This window comes from Prionailurus bengalensis, chromosome C1 (assembly GCF_016509475.1).
Source record: "Prionailurus bengalensis isolate Pbe53 chromosome C1, Fcat_Pben_1.1_paternal_pri, whole genome shotgun sequence".
NCBI lineage: Eukaryota > Metazoa > Chordata > Mammalia > Carnivora > Felidae > Prionailurus > Prionailurus bengalensis.
In genome coordinates, this window is record NC_057345.1 from 54,350,199 (window position 1) to 54,368,211 (window position 18,013).

Consider the following 18,013-nt stretch of genomic DNA (forward strand, 5'->3'; position numbering starts at 1 on the left):
TGCAAAGCAAACATACTGTGGTAGTCCATTGTTGTTAAAAACAATGACAGTATTTTTTTTAAGGAGATAATTTTTTACGTGAAATATTTTCCTTAATTTGTTCTTCACATTCAGATTACTTTGAGCATTGGTTTTTATGAAAGTAATCTATACTTGTAATTCTTTAGATATCCAACCTGGTTTCTAAAATATTCCCTAAAAGTAATCTCTTCCATTTTTTAAGCTATCATTCTCATTCCCTTTTGTTTATAATTAATCAAAAATCCATATTTGCCTCATATTTTTTTATTGATAAAAGTTAAGATGAAGTTTGTCCTGCTTATTCCTCTCATTCGTTTTGGTCCCTCCTTCCCTTTTTAGGGGCACCGACTTTCAAGGATATAGTATGTATTTGTCTAGTTTGTGCTTTTGTACTTTACTGTATCTGTATATGTGTATCCATGACCAATGAACAATAATACTTTTGGCATTAATTAATTAATGTTATCATGCCTTCCATGTCATTCAAAAATTATTTTTGTTCTAAGCATTGTTTTTTGATATCGTTCCATGTTGATGCCATTAACGGAGTTCAGCTTTGTGGACTGGCTGATTGTATTCCATCCTATAAATATATCATAATTCATATGTCCATTCCCCCTATGGATATTTAAGTTGTTTGCAAACTTTTTCTATTCATTACAAACAATGCTGCTGTAAACATGGTTGTTAATATCTCTTTGTTCTCTGGGGATGTATATGTCCCATTATTTAAAAAGATAAGTTTTTGCATGAGCATGTGATCAATGTGCATGGTTTAATAGTGAAATAGTATGGAAGAGCATTTGTTGCAAAGTAGAGTATCCTCCTCCATCCCTACCTACCCTTAGTCTTGCTTTCCAAATACCGTTACTTTAAACTGGTTTGCTTTTAACTTTTCTGGCAAGTCACCTTTATATTTCTAAAAATAATATGCTTACACCACTACGGAATGTAGACATGATCAATTGGTTTCTGGCTATAATGAATATTTATTGATACACATACTTTTCCTTCCATTCTCCTTTCCCCACGCTCCTACGACATACTGTGTTGTCGCCTTTTCCCCATTTTTGTCAGTAATTACTCTGCAACCTCAGAAGAATCTTTTTAAATTCCATTTATTTCCATCAATAGAGGCCACTTGTAGGAGCTCCCCTTCTAGGGAGCTTTATTGTTAAAGAAAGACATTAGCACTCTTGCCTTCTCTCTCCACCTCCCAGTCTATGTAAATAGAACTCTTCGCTTTAAGTCAGGATTGATAGCATGTTTTGTCCTATAATCATTGTAAAAAACACAAAGTCAGTAAACTGCATTTAGGTGGCTATGGGTATGTAAACACTGTTCCTTGAAGAACAAGTAATATACGTGATGACATTTCTTGGTAGTTCCAATGTCACAGGAGAATGTTTTTTTAAAAAATATTAGAAATATTTCACCTGTTGGTCAGAATTGTGCCAAATTTTAGTTGACTTCGTTTTTAGTTTTTATGGGGTTGTTGTTGCTTTTTCTAGTGTTTCTAATTGCCTTTATAAAAATGTAATGTTTATTTTTGAGAGACAGAGACAGAGGGTGAGCAGGGGAGGGACAGAGAGGGAGACACAGAATCTGAAGCAGGCTCCAGGCTCTGAGCTGTCAGCACAGAGCCCAGCACGGGGCTTGAACTCATGAATGGTGAGATCATGACCTGAGCCAAAGTCAGATGCTTAACCGACTGAGCCACCCAGGTGCCTGCTAATAGCTTCTTTCAAAGTGTTTTTGAATGTCTGTGTGCTGCTATTATACAAACTTCTTCACTGGACACCTTTTCCCAGTGTACTCTGCCCAGGAAACCCTATATCCTCCTACTTCAGTCCTGATGAGGTGTTTTCTATAATTTCTACGAGCCATCACCCAGAATTTTTCCTTAACTGGTTTCTAGTGATTGCTGCTTCCTAAGTTCGTTTCCTTCCTCTTTCTTGATTAACTACATCCTTAAGTAACCTCCTAAGAAATGTTATGTGCTAAGTCAGAGTCTCTTCATGCCTGAAATTCTTTTCATTGTGCCTTCATTGATCGTTAGTTTGGTGGAGTAGCCATTTCCAGATTGGACAAACCTTTCCAATTCAACTTTGAAGCAATTCCTGTCTCATCATCTAGCACTCAGCATTGCTTCTGAGAACTCAGATGCCATTCTAATTTTTACTCCTCACTGGTTACTTGCAGTTTTCTTGCATTTAAAAATTCTCTCCATTTGTGTGTTCTAAAATTTCAGCGATGGATCTTGGGAGGTTCTTTTTCATTTAACTTGGTCACCATTTGAAGACACTTTCAATTCCATGCCTTCTGTCTTATCTAAGAAATTATATTATTTCTTTGTGATTTCCTCTCTTCCTGTTTCTTTTGTTTTCTCTTTCTAGAATATGTATTTGTTAGATGTTCAGCCCTTTGCATAGATCTTCTATATTTCTTATCACTTTAATATGTTCTTTTGTTGTGTTTTGTTTTACATTGAGACCTTGCCATATTCTATTCTTCTAGTGTTTCTGTTGAACTTTTATTTACTATTACATTTGTAAATTTGCAAGCTTTTTTTTTTCAGAGTATTTTGTTCTGGTTTTATATATGATATTTTCTTAAATCTTACTAGAAGGACCATTTTAAGGATCATTGTTTGTTTGAAAAATTCTTTTTTCCTTTTTCCCTGAATTCCCTTTCTGCCAGGATTCTATTTTCTTCTTATTTATGTTGGCTTTTCTTTTTTTTTAATCTCAGACTTTCCCTAAATATCTAGTAATTATTTGGTTTCCTTTAATGCTTTAGAATGAAACTGTAGATGAGCTGATTGGGAGCCCAATGTGTATAGGCAGGGATTGTTGCTCTGGGTGGGTAGATAGGGCTCTGGCTAGCTGAGGAAAAAATGTACTCACAGTCGCTACTACCCCACAGCTGCTTAGTAACTCCCAGGAGACCTCCTTAGTTGCTTTTGAAAACAAAACCTCAATTTGGGTGTGGAAGGTAGTTCTAATATAAAGGCTCTTCCATGTACAACAGAGAACTGGAAGAGCCCCATTCCTTCATATCTTCTTTTACCTGCCATTTCTTCACTCATTTCTTCACTCAACTCACTCATTTACCTACTTTTACCTGCCATTTCGTCACTCACCATCTCAACTGGATTCAACTGGGCAAACTGGCTTTCTCTTCAGCCACAGCCTGCTCTGGAGATACTTTGGTTTGTAGCTTTCTTTGCTCATCCTCGTTGGTCTATACTCTTCTGGTTGTTTTCCATCTTTTAGAAGTGAATTCAAAATCTTATTCCCTCTTGCCTTCTCAGGTTATCTTCTGTGTTGTGGGTATATATTTGTTGTTTGTGTACTTTTATTGTGACAGAGTTCTACAAAGATGAGAGAGAAATGTGTTCAACCTGCCATCTTGAACCAGAATACTGTGCTACACCATTTCTTTTCATACTTTAAAAGTCAGAATCTTAAAAACAAATTAAAAATAAAATAGAGGGGCGCCTGGGTGGCGCAGTCGGTTAAGCGTCCGACTTCAGCCAGGTCACGATCTCGCGGTCCATGATTTTGAGCCCCGCGTCAGGCTCTGGGCTGATGGCTCGGAGCCTGGAGCCTGTTTCTGATTCTGTGTCTCCCTCTCTCTCTGCCCCTCCCCTGTTCATGCTCTGTCTCTCTCTGTCCCCAAAATAAATAAATGTTGAAAAAAAAATTAAAAAATAAATAAAATAGAAATAAAATAGAAATAAAATAGAAATAAATATATAAATCAGAATCTTAAACAAAAGTTGAATTCTTGTAGGAAAATACAATGACGCAATAGACTTGCTTTTTCTTCTAATGCAAATTTCATAGTGTTTAAAAGACTGTAACCAATTTGGTTATTTACCTTTCTCTTTAGCAGTGTTGCCTAATCTATCATTTTCTTCCTCTAAATCTAAATCATCTGTAATTTTTTTGGGTGGAGGGGGATCTAACCCCGCTTCTTTGTTGTCTTCTTCACAAGAGTGTACTCCAGTTAACAACTTACTTTAGAAGTGAGAAAGCTAAAGCCAAATAGATTTTCCCTTGTGATTCAAAGACTATCCAAGATTCCTCAGTCTGCTCTAGGCCTCCAAAGCAGAAGCTCAAAGACCTGCAGCTTCCCAGAATACCAGCCTCACAGATCTGAGGCAGAGCAACTCTGAAATTGGTCTTGCAGAAGTGGGTAGAGCTGGTGTGGTTTTGAGTTGGAAGTTCTATTTAGGAGTACACGTTACTGGGCTTAGAAATACCTATCTCACTCCCCTAAAATATGATTTCAGTTTTGTTTACTTTCCTGTTCTTCATATTTGTTATATGCCCATGAATTATAAGTAGCCAGAGGAGAGACTGAATTAATCGGCTGAAATCTAACACAGCAAGTAGAAAAAGCAAAACAAATAACATGTTTTCCTGCCTGTTTGCAGTTAGCATCTCTTTTCATTTTTCCATTGTTTTATAGAAAGTTTGTTAGACTGGAAGAAAATAAAGAACTAAGTTGGGGTCCTCACTCTGCTCTAATTAGCTCTGTAACTTTAAGCCCCAGCCAATTTGTTTATAAAAAAAAAAAAAAAGGGAGACTCATGGACCAGATGGTTTCTTAGATTTTTTTTCCCTCTAGATTAGATTAGATTTCCTAGATTAGAAAAATCATGATAATGGTCCATTATTTCAGCTCTTCTTTCTCTTAATTTTTGAACTTTTGTTTTTACTCCTCTACTCTTTTACTCTTTCTTGTTTCAAGCTAATACTTCTCCTGCTCCTCACTCTCCCCGCCTATTTATCTTTCCAGCTCTTTGTTCTTTCTCCTTATTCTGTTATTATTGTATAGTTTTTCCTTTTCTGGGGTCACCAAGACTGTTCTTAGAGTGTGATATTAAGGCATGCTTTACGGAAATAGAAAAGGCTACCTTAGTTCAAAATTTTACTCTTTCCTGAAAAGGTACATTACTGTAGTATCACAGAAGAATTGATAGTCCAGAAGCCATGCCTGAGAGAAAATGTTTTTGAAATATTTTATCTTTTGCTTTCTGATTTTTTGTTTTGCTTTCTTATTTTATTTTATCTAAACAGAGAATGGATATTCTTTGAAGCTTAATCATGATCACAACTGATGAACCCAATTCTTCCCAACATTCTGTAGAGTATTAGAAGATTTTTACATTTTGAAGAAGGGGAGACAAATCTAAAAAAATATTTGGTTGAACTATTGAGAACTAACATATAGTGGATGATGCTGATTTAGAACTTAAATAGAAGGGTAAATTTGGGGTCAAGATGTAGGTCTCAGTCCACTGCATTTTGAATATATGCTTACTTTTCAGGTCACATGAAGTTTAACAAATAATATTCATGGTGTCTGGCTTTTGATTTATCATTTGTATGGTGGTCATAAAATGTTAAAAACTATGACTGTTGCTCTTCCCATGGGTCTATTAGATATTATCAGATATGTAGTAGACAGTGATGTAACTAGATGAAAGCTACAACTTCTGACACATAACTTTGCAAACACAATGAATCTAATTATAAAATACAGTAAAACTATTTAGCTAATATTTTCACATCCCAAATTTTCCATTTTATATTCTTCTCTAGACATCTGAGCTTATAAACTGACCCACTTGGGTGTTGTTTTGAATGTCTTATAGCTTTTATGCCTAACTTTGGTCAATCTGGGGATTTCTATCGTTGGTATCCTTGCAAATGGCTTATGTGCTAACTTCTGTTTCAGTTCAAAGAAAGCCAGAAGTTAGGGCTTGTGCTGGTCACAGGCCAATGGAAGTTACAGTTTGTATCAGGATGACCTGACATATCCAGGTCAGACTGACCAGATGAGAAAACACATCATTCTCCAATTCAGCCTCTTTGGAAATTCCTTCTTAAATTTATTTACACTGAACCACCCAAAGCTTCTGGCAGGCATAGAAGTACACAGTGATGCAAAAAGGGAGCTTTTCCAACAAGTTCATGGCAAGGGTAGGACATTTCTCCCTGGAAAAAAGACCCTTGCTGTTTCTATGATGCTAGCATACTAAGTGTGTTATGTTGCTCACATTCAAAATAAACCAAAGCCTCTGTTTGATGAACCTAAATAATATTCAGATTTAGGTAAAGACAGATCACTAACATTTAGATTTCACTCAGAGTTTTATTTGGTTACCAAAAAAGACACTAAAAATGAGGAGCAATGTGTCCTTTTCCCCTTCATTGACTTTGAATAGGTATCATTAGAATGTAAAATTAAAGTGTGAAATTATGAAAGAATATTTTTTAATTCCTACCAGCTGAATACATACTTAATATGTTCCCAGACTGTTCTAAAATCTTTAAAAATTAGGTGCATATAATGATTACGATTTTGTAATGAACATACTTTTAATAAATGTTTGTGACCCATTGATGAAATATACCTCAATAATATATGGGTATGTGATTTCTTATTAATTATCTTCCATCTGGATGCATTTGAAGACATGTAAATTATTTGGTACCAATAATTAGTTACCAGTTATAAGGTTTTAGAGGACATGAAATATGCCAGAGCCATCATCTGAAGAACATATATGAGTCTGCGTGCTATTGGCTATTTGTGTGTATTTTTTGTTTTCATGTTGATAGCATGTAATTCCTTTATTTGGTGATCTTATTTTCTAGGTTCATTTAAATTTTAAGAAATTCAAGACACACAGAGTAGCAAGTTTAAGAAAAAACAATATGAGAAAATAAATATTTGAAGCAAATCATAAAACTAATGATAAATTTCTGTCAGAAAAAAAGGCATAGGAACAGTTTTCATATATTACGTTCATAAATAACAGAGAAGGTTGTGTTAACATGATATTTGTCATTATGTAGGATTTTAATATCTATATAAATGTATTCCATTTTTTATCATATTTAGCATTTGGTATATTTATTCTTTATGGTTATAATCACAAATATATTTCATTTAAGAATTTAGAACTGTGCTAATGAATTATGTTTTTATATGAAATATATTTGCCATTATGAAGAATAGTTGGGGATACTGTTATTTCAGGGAATAAATTTGAATTCATTCTGGTAGTTTAAAAATTGTAAAATTCAGGGGCACCTGGGTGGCTTAGTCGGTTGGGCGTCCGACTTCGGCTTGGGTCATGATCTCACAGTTCGTGAGTTCAAGGCCCACATCGGGCTCTGCGCTGACAGCTCAGAGCCTGCAGCCTGTTTTGGATTCTGTGTCTCCCTCTCTCTCTGCCCCTCCCCTGCTCACACTCTGTCTCTGTCTCCCTCAAAAATAAACATTAAAAAAAATTTTTTTAAATAAAAAAAAATAAAAAAAAATTGTAAAATTCAAAAGGTCAATCATATGTATGTTTCACAAATTGAACACATTTTCAGTAGCACGTCCTTTAGTTGTGTTAATTTTTCAATGTGATGTGTCCACAGTGTTCTTTATTTTGCACTTATTTTTCAATATGTTTACATTGTATGAGTTGAGCTTTTTACACACAGATTCTTGATTTGTAGCTGCTTGGCAGGATTTTTTTGTTGTGATGTAACCAGCATTCTTATAAAAGATACGATGTGCATTTGTTTTGTGTCTTTGTCTTCATTCCACATGTTCCGTGTGTATTTTTGTGTGAAGTTATCTATAAGGAATGGTGACTTAAGAGTCTGTGATCATCTCTTTTACCATCATTGTTTTCAACAAATTGGTGTTAGTTCCTGTCTTCTGGTAATCTTAAGTAGATTTTCAGTATCATGTAAGGCAGATTAGTCTCAACAGTCACAAATAGTTCGCCTTTACATCATGTCTTATGTCATGGCGTAGATACTCTAATTACCTTTGGACTAGAGGGTTTGTTCATTTGATTTTATTTCAATTACTTTTTCATTTGAGGTTTAAATTTTTCAGTTTGTGGAAGCCTAATTTGCTGTAAAACATGAGGAATTCTTCAGAAGATATGCAGCAACCAATCTTTATTGAGACCTAAGCACTTTCAGACCCTCTCTAATTTATTCCTCACTGCAATGCCAGGAAGTAAATATTGATAGAACACATTTTTACAGATGAAGAAACCAAAAGACAAAGAAGTTAATGTACTTGTCCATGGTCATAGAAGTGGAAGGACTCAAACCAAAGTCTATCTCATCCCACTTTAAACACTAATTTATATGTCTCTCCCTTATGATTTTTGACATATCCGTTTCAGTCCAAAACTAGTTAATGTGTGCTTGACTTATGTCCTTTGGTAGTAAACCTTTTACACTTTCGTTTCTGCAATGATGTCGTAGTGAAGAAAAATACTACTAATAATACAATTGAGCGTTAAAATGTGTCTTTTCTTTTAGCCAGAAACGTTTGAGCATCTTTTTGTCAAGCATACAGAATCAGTGATATTTGGTCCTCTTCTTTTGGAGCCTGAAGCCATTTCAGAAGATGTCAGTGTTGACACAACATGGAAAAATAAAGATGACATGATGCCAACAACTCTGGTCTCTCTACTTTTGGCAACTCCGGATCTTGAAAAGGGTTCTATTTGTATCAGTGACCAGCACAACAGTGCTGACTTCTCTGAGCTTGAGAGCAGCGTGGTAACCTATGAGGATGAAAACAGGAGACAGCCCTCTGTTAGATATGCTACCCTACTCAGCAGCTCTAAATCAAGTGACATTGATGAAGAGCAAGGGCTTATAAACAGTTCAGTCAGCAAATGCTTCTCTAGCAAAAATTCTCTGTCCAAGGATTCTTTCTCTAACAGCTCATGGGAGATAGAAACCCAGGCATTTTTTATATTATCAGATCAGCATCCCAATATAATTTCACCACACCTTCTGTTCTCAGAAGGATTGGATGAATTTTTGAAACCTGAGGGAAATTTCCCTGAAGAAAATAATGGTGAGAGGTCTGTCTATTATTTAGGGGTCACCTCAATCAAAAAAAGAGAGAGTGGTGTGTTTTTGACTGACGAGTCACAAGTGTTGTGTCCGTTCCCAGCCCATTGTTTACTCACTGACATCAGAATCCTCCAGGACACTTGCTCACAACTTGTAGAAAATCATTTCAGTTTAGGAACTAATGGTCAGAAGACTTTTGTATCTTACATGCCTCAGTTTCAGACTTGTTCTACTCAGACTCGGAAGATGATGGAAAACACAATGTGTGACCTAACTGTTTAATTTCATTCAAGAAACATCTCAGATGTATGTTACAGTGAATCATATGAAGTGTATGTAATACAGTCCACCATGGTTGTGGATATGGGAGAGGAAGCAAAACTGTCAGAGTCAAACTTGAAAGTGAGTGTTTCCAAATTAAAGGTATCTGTCATTGCTCAGTAATATTGACAAAAAATGAGAGAAAGTCTTCAAGAGCCTGGCAATGTAGACTGACTCTTCTAATGATTTCATTAACAAGCTACACTAGGAAGATCTCCAATGGCTTGTTTCTAGCTAGAAATGAACCCAACAAATACCATCTTTGGCGAACATTAGACCTGTGTAGAAAGAGCTAATCTTCTCGATTATACCTAAGTTTGAAAGACACTGTGGGATGTAACTTGTTTCAAAGGTATGGTTGTTTTATCTTGAGTTGTCTTTGTTTTCAACTGATTCGCACGTGCGCGCGCACACACACACACACACACGTCTATACATAAGAGGCATCCTCGTACATTTTTGAAGTATGTGATATATTTGTATTTGTGCCACTTGACTGCATGATTTTAAGATTTTGCAATTTAACAAACTTGCCTTGAGCACTTACTCTGTGGTAGGCAGTCTGCTAAATGTTGCAGATTTAGGTCTGGCCTGGGGGATGTACTTCTGAAGACTGACAAGTAAGCTGATCTTTATGTATCGAATATAACCATGCAATGATACTACCTATCAGAATGGAAATACTAGAATACAAACAGTATTTTGATGACAACAAAAGCATTTTGAAAACATAATGTGTGTCTTAACGCTTCCCTATAAAAGATGTTGCAGTGGTTGCTTTCTGATACAGTTAGATGACTAAATGCTACTGTATATCACTCTGGAATTATTGTCTTCCCTGATTCCAACTTGCTTGTACGCTGTTTTCTTTCTCACTTCTCTTTCATATAACCACCCACTGTGTTAAAGCTTTCCATATTTTATCTCAATCAATTATTAAAATAATTGTATGAGACATGTACTACTATAACACCCTTATTAAAGATTAGAAGATTAAGTAATTTTCCCAAGGACACAGAGTTAGTGTATAATGGAACCAGAATCCAGATTTAAACTCAGATCTTTTAATGCTAGTGATTATGTTTTAAACCTATACCTTACGTTGCCGTCCATTAAAAAAATGACCCACAAGCAGATAAAATTTGTTAAGTGGATATATAATCCTGGGTGAAAATGAAGTGAGAATCACACAGATGTTGTTTTTGCCTTTAAAGACTTTAATATTTCTTGTTTGTTTCAGTTTTTGGTATGGCAAGAAAACTCCGAGACAGCATTTTGAGCAACAAACTAATCAAGAAACCTGCAGAGATAGATGTTGAGTGTCAATAAATCAAGTCAAGATGATCAGTATAATCAAAATACATACCTTAGTACTCAGAAATATGCCTATTAGATTGCTAAGCATCACCAGTTTCATACTTGGCCTGAGAGAGGATCCTGCTGATTTTACTGTTACCCTAGATAAAATCCTACACTCCATCTCTATTCTAGTTGTGGCCATATGAAATGAGAAGTTCTAGACAGTGACAAAGATCTCAGGGCCCAAACAACAGGTATTTTTTTTCACACTTCATGATCATTTGCCAATTAGAAATCAATAAAGTTGTTTCATGCCATAAGGATTGTTGAGATATCTCAGGATCTCACATACTCATCAATAGATAGGTGACTCACAAGAGAATGGTAGAGGGCTCACATCAACTCACTGAATTTTGAGTGTGGTATGAAAGCCTTAGTTCTATACAAAGATAAATTGAGAGAATACATTTTTTCACTGATGTTTTAAGTGGTTTACAGATTCAGAAACAGAAAGAAATTATTGCATGTATGGAAGTTCTGGCAAAATTGATCATTATTTTTAATGCTGCTCATAGAATATAGAAGTTGTATTGAGGATACAGTATAGAAGAATTACATTTTGCTCCATTCTGCATAAAGTTAGAGATTAAACAATGAGCATGTCCACTGAGACACAACATTCTCCTGTGGCCTGGGACCCATGACTATATGACTATGGGGAAGAGAAAGTGACAGATGTTCCAAACAGCCTATGATTTCACCGTGCTATGTGTATGTGGCAGTGAATTCAGAAGTCCCAGCACCAGTGTAGTGCTGCAGGTCTGAGTTAAAGGAATTTAGTAACAATATATTAACGAGATCATTGATATCCCGGTGCACAGTTCCAAAAACAAATGAAAACCTCTCAAGTAGTGAAATGCCAAGGGAGTTGTTTTCATGGAGAGGGCTGAATGGTAGAGTTTGGCCTATTGGTATATATAGATTTAGATCCTATCTGTTGTCAGTGTGTTAGGGCTCTGATTTTCACTTTTGAAAGTTTGTTTCACTGCATAAATCACTATACATTATTGGGTCTTTATGAAAATTATCTGTCATTAAGTAGTGGGTTTTAATAAAAATATAGGTAAATTTAGAACATTTTATACTTCAGGATGGTCTGATATTTTCCATTTCTTTCCAAAGATTCCTTAAAAATTTTTTTTAAGGGAGAGAAGAGCTGAAATATGGATTTGCACTTTTAAACTTAGGATAAATCTGGAATTTGGAGTATTTCTCTTAAGGCCTTGAATTGCAACACAAGTTACCAGTCTCTCTAAATCTGAACTTGATGAAAAGAAATTCAGAAGTTAATAATTTGGGATATGGCCTCAAGGTTCAACATAAGACAAATCACTTGTCAGGGCTAATGAGATTATACGTTTCCTATGTTAAACCCCCTAAAACAAAGAAGAAAAATCAAGATGTGGTTATCAGTAACAGCAGGGGCCTCCCACGGAGCCCTGTGTTCCCATTTGGAGATGGGCTACATATGGACAAGAGGAATAGGAACAGATATTCTTTTATGTTTAAGCCTCGTCTCAAGTGGTAAGAGGACTTGGATGAAATTTGCAAACCAGTGGGTGATTCTGGACCTATAATAAGGTTTTATGGCACCGAGCATGAGCTGCGTTTATCTTCTCTCTTCCCTTTCCAATAAAACCAACTCCCTCTTTCCAAATATCAAACATATGGTCACATTCCCTTAGAAATATTCACTTTGACTACACAAATGCTGAGAGAAGAGAAACTTCCTTCACAAACTGATGCCAGATTCCAAAACTACTTTGGTTGGCACGGGATACAGGCTAGGCCATCAGAGCTGTGCCCATGGGGACCACGTGGGGTTGGACAACGTGCTAAATGGATCAAGACATGCTGCAACCATATGTCACCTAGACATGGATGGAAAAAGACCTCTTTCCAAATTCCTTCCTGTAGTTTTAAAAAGAAATGTGCTCCACTGTTCATCTTTTGAGGTCATCTTGATAGTTAAGGACTCTTCTAAAGTGATTATTATTGAGAAACCACACTGTCAGATGTAAAACACAAAATTGTCCACTCTATTATGAAAAACTGCGTTTGAGGAAAAAAATGCAAACATAGTCACCAAAGAAAATGTGAAGAAGCATTTACAAAAGGAAACTAGAGAAGTCAGTAGTTTTGCCTTATCTCGCACAACTAAATTAAAACAGTAAAGCACGCCTGCACGCAGTCACAATGTTGGGGGGGGGCAATTTAGAATACAAAGGTCTTCATTAGAACTGAGTCATGTTACTTGTTGCTTGTATGAGCATCAAAAATGGTTTCCATGGGTGTTTATATTGCACAAATTATTTTTATACAAAGTTTATCGATCAGTATTTATTTTGGAAAGCTGCTGAAGATGTCTATTTTTCAAAATTAACTACACTTCAGATGTTTGGCATTAAATTCAATTTTGTGAGGCCCTTGACAGGATATTTTAAATAATGGTCATTCCCTGGAACTGAGAAAGAATTTGGAAAGTATCTAATTTTGTAGTGAAATACCTAGATTGCAGATATTGTACTTTAAAAACGTGTCATTGGGGCGCCTCGGTGGCGCAGTGGGTTAAGCGTCCGACTTCAGCCAGGTCACAATCTCGCGGTCCGTGAGTTCCAGCCCCGCGTCGGGCTCTGGGCTGATGGCTCAGAGCCTGGAGCCTGTTTCCGATTCGGTGTCTCCCTCTCTCTCTGCCCCTCCCCCGTTCATGCTCTGTCTCTCTCTGTCCCAAAAATAAATAAACGTTGAAAAAAAATTAAAAAAAAAAATAAATAAAAACGTGTCATTAAAGTTGGTATCAGTTACTACTTTCTTTTAGTCACCATTGGTACTTTAATAAATGTTGTAAGTGTTGAGAATCATTTTATAAAATGTAATTAGTCTAATTCTCCTTTATGTTCCTAAAGTCATAAAGAAGGAAGATAATTTACGACTGTGAATATTTTCATTTTTTTTATCATTATAAGTCATGAACGATGTCAGAATTTTAAGAAATGGAAAGTCCAAATAGAGTTATTATGAATTTAAGTTATTTTAGAATTACTTCATCTATTGTATGATTGCTTTTAGTAAAGATTTGAAAATATAAAGAAGTAATCTTTGTAGTTTATGTCAATAGTTAATATAAAATTTTTATACATTGTTAGCCTTTATATCTTCAAAATACTTATATAATGCCTTGGCTTTGAAAGGGGTTTGAAAACATTTTAGATGCAAGTATATCCCTTTATTGTTACCGTCTCTGGTATCTACTCAATACATCACCCCACACCAGATTTTTCCTGGCATCATAGCCACTTGTGATAACAAATTACTCATTTTAAACATAAAGAGCTCTTTGTTTCGATTCTTTATTTCCTTAAGAAATCTTGATTTAGTGATCTGTGAATATTTGTCATTTAGACTTCAAGCAATTTGAATTTCTAACCACTTTGAGGGCTAGTATTCAGATACATTCTATTTCCTGCTTTCTGATTTTAAAATGTGAATAGAACAAAATACACACTGGAAAAATTTCAAACAGTACAGAGAACTATAAGATAAAAAGTATAAGTGTCTCTCCCCTCCCAACCCTCAGTTCCTATTCCCCCAAATGTCCTGTTATTATTAGTCACATATCTTTTGAAAAATTTATAGAGTTGCAATTGTATTTCGCTTGCTGTCATAAAATTACCCCTTTCCCTTAATATATCTTGGTGATATTTCCATATAAACCCACATATACCTACTTCATTATTTGCAGTGGTTTAATACTGTCCCTCTGTATCAAAGTACAATGATTTATGTAAACAGTGTACAATTGGCAAACATTTGTGTTTTGTTTTGTTTTTTTTTTACTATTTTTTTTTTATGTGCAATGCTGAAGTGAACATTTGTGTATATAATTGCCTTGGCATAGTTTTGCAAATCTACTTGTCAGGACTATTGGTTGCAAGTGTAAGAAATCAACTCAAATTGTCTGAGTATCTTTTTGATGTGTTAATTTCATCTTGAATGAAGTTGAGCATATTTTCACATTATAAGCCATTCGGTTTTCTCTACTTTCATATTCTTTGCCTATTCCTTATTGAATTATTATCATTTTGTTGATTTCTTGTAATTATTTTTTACATATGTGATCTTAGTTTTTCTTAATTGAGATACAGCTTATATACTGTAAAGTACACAAGCCTTTCGTGACTTTTTACACATTTCCCCTTGAGTAATTTACCCAGGAGTAAAATTGCTGAATGCAGGCTAGGTCCTAATTTATCTTTAATAGATACTGTAAAGTAATGGTTGAACTAACTTACACTGCCATCGGTAATGTAGAAGGGTCCTGCTGTTTCAACACTGATAGTGTCAGCCTTTGAATGTTAGCCATTCTGATGGTTGTATAACGGTTTCTCGTGGTTTCAGTTTGTGCTTCTGTAATATGTGACGGTTTTAAGTAATATTTAACTAATCCCTCTCTTGCCATTTTTGCTATTTTTGTCATATATCTTATTTCCATGTATTTCATAAACATCTAAAGTGTTGTTGTATTGTTGCTTATAGCAGTAAATAGTCTTTCAAATTTGCCCTTTGTAGTGCAGTCTATTCCTTCTTGCATCTCTGTGCTTCCATCTGGGATAATTTCCCTTCATCCTAAAGAAGTTTCTTGTCCTGTGGATCAACTCTGACTGCTTAATAACTACTTTTTCTGGTATTCTGTGCTGTTATTTGGGGATGAATGTTTTTAACTTATTTGGAATTAATTCTGGTATAAGGAATGGAATGATTATCTAGCTTTTATTTTTCCCAAGGGGCTACTCAGTTGTCACAACACAATTTGGTTCTGGGAGAACAATCTTCCCCCCCCCCCCGCCCTCCCCCCCCCCCGCACACATAAAATGTCACATTTATCATTCATAATTTAAAATTTTTTTTCAACGTTTATTTGATATGAGTGGGGGAGGGGCAGAGACACAGGGAGACACAGAATGCAAAGCAGGCTCCAGGCTCTGAACTGTCAGCACAGAGCCCGACATGGGGCTCAAACTTATGAACTGCAAGATATTAACCTAAGCCGAAGTTGGATGCTTAACCAACTGAGCCACCCAGGTGCCCCATCACACTTATCATTTATTAATTCTCAAGTATATTTGTGTTTATTTCTGGGCTTCCTATTCTTTTTCATTGACTATTCAATCTGTTTTCATCTGGTACCAAGTTTATTAATTACCATCAGCTACTCAATATGTTTTAATATCTGGAGGGCTGGATTCCTCAGCCCTGCTCATTATATTTCATTGATATTCTTTCCTGAGCAATTTTTGTGTCATTAAGCTTTTGTAAAAAAATAATCCTGTTGGCATTTCAACTGTAGTTAAAAGTATTGAAAAGTATTATTACAATGGTATTTAGATGCCCAACATTGCCTGTCAATTTAAAAACTTTGGGAGGAAACTGTTACTTGTATCTTCCTAAATAATAGAAATAATTCATATCATACCTGCAGTGTTAAATTCTTCCAAGAATATGCCTTTGATACTGTGAAATAGTAATGTGTAGATGCTCTAAACTTCATGCTTTAGATGTGGGGTTATAAGTAGGGTGATTTTGCATCCCACTGTACCTGTCCAAGTCTTCCTTTACACACACACACACACACACACACATATATATATATATATATATATATATATATATATATATATATAATGACCCCTTTCACTCTTATAAGTGTCCTAGTTTTGACAAACAAAATATATGGTTATCATATAAAGGACTAGCCCTCTGACAATATTTGTCACTGTTGCTTTTATCTCTTTAATGTACCAGTGGTTATCAAATTTGTTCAGGTATAGAACATCTGGAAATGATGGTGCACTTTAAAGAACATGAAGATACTGCTTTAATTCTCCCACTGCAACATCTGAAAACAACTATCTATTAGCAAATAGCTATTATTTGCATATATGTATCTATTCCTCAAAAGTAACCTAAAAGCTTTCTTTATCCAGCAATACACTAGATGAGAAATCTACCCTATTATAGCATATCCAAAAAAAATCACTAGATTAAAAAAATCATTTTAATGTATGGTTGCATTGAAGGAATAATAGGTAAAGTACAGAGGAGTATGCTAACATTGGAGTCAACTGATCTCCATGACCTATAGCCTAGTTTTGAGAGGGAAACATGTCAGAAGAAAAAGAGTGGGGAGACCTTTCATAAATAGAAGACCTCAGAAGTAAAATCATGCCCTGCAGAGAAGGCTTATATTCCTATCTCAGCCATTGATTCTGACCAAATTGAAAAGATAAAAAGGAAAAAAAAAGCTACATACTCTCAAGTTTGTATCCACTCAGATTTTTATCCTCAGATTTTCATTCACATGGATTTTGGGCTGGAATCTATACCACTTCTGTGGTCCAGAAAAAGAAACAGAATATTTACTTTCAAGAGCCCCAGATTGGTTGAGGCTTTAAGGTACATCACGGAAGCAACTATGAATAGTCTCTGGGTAAATCCACCTTCAACCTAGACCCAGAGGACATCAAAATTCCAGGGAACATATGGCTATTGACAAAGTCACTTACACAAGGACACAGACCCCATTAGCGAAAGTCAGCTGGAACAGCAGATGACAGTATCAGAACCACAGAGATGAGAAAACCAAGCCAATATGCTGGGGAGGGCAGAGGGGAAAATGGAAAATGTTTGGTTCTTAAAGCAGCATTGAGCTGCCTATCAAAATTTGTGAAATACAGTTAAAATACTTCATCTGTAATATACACAGTAACATGGGTGAATCTCAGCATAATTTTACTGAATGAAAAAAGCCAGACCAAAAAAGGAAAAGAGTACTTACCAAATGATTTTATGTATTTAAAATTCGAGGAAATTCAAAGTAATGTTAGAGAAAGTAGATCAGTGTTTGCCTGGAGTGGGTGGGTTGGGAGAGGTGAGAGGGTAGATTGCAAAGGGGCATACTTATGTCAAAGTTCTGGTCCATGTAACATGACTGGATAAGATGTATACCACTTCCAGGATGGAAATGTAAGATCTAGTCATACCTCCTCTGTTCTCTCTTCTCCCTTCTGACTAGCTGGAACCCATGATCACCCACTCCCCAAAATGTAGATGAAAATAAGGATGTAGAGGATAATGAAGCAGGAAACTGTGTCCCTGAATGGCCAAATGAAGTGGAGTTTAATGTGTCCCTCAAATGTTCCCCTAGACTATTATGTGAGAAGAAAATCAGCGTGTCTCCTTTAAGACACTGAACTATTGTTGGGTGTTTTTGTTAGAGTAGCCTAGCCTTACCAAATGGTTATTGAGTTGCAAATTTCAATGACATTATTTTTTTAATTTGAGGAATTCTTCTTCAAGTCTTCTAGTCATTTTTAAAAATTGAAATCCAAGTTAACATAGAGTGAAATAATGATTTC

General features: G+C 35.5%; 1 protein-coding gene across 2 annotated transcripts in view; it reads left to right on the forward strand.

The window, feature by feature from the left end:
• The window catches only part of LEPR (leptin receptor), an 87,440-nt gene extending 76,582 nt beyond the window's left edge, over positions 1 to 10,858 (forward strand). Inside the window, exon 20 of one of the 2 annotated variants that reach the window (XM_043575195.1) lies at positions 8,373 to 10,858. In XM_043575195.1, coding sequence (XP_043431130.1) covers positions 8,373 to 9,200 — 828 coding nt within the window. In that variant the 3' untranslated portion in view covers positions 9,201 to 10,858. Of the gene's footprint in view, positions 1 to 5,108; positions 7,610 to 8,372 lie in introns of those variants that run through there. The other variant, XM_043575196.1, reaches the window with a different exon arrangement.
• Positions 10,859 to 18,013: the final 7,155 nt, after the last annotated feature.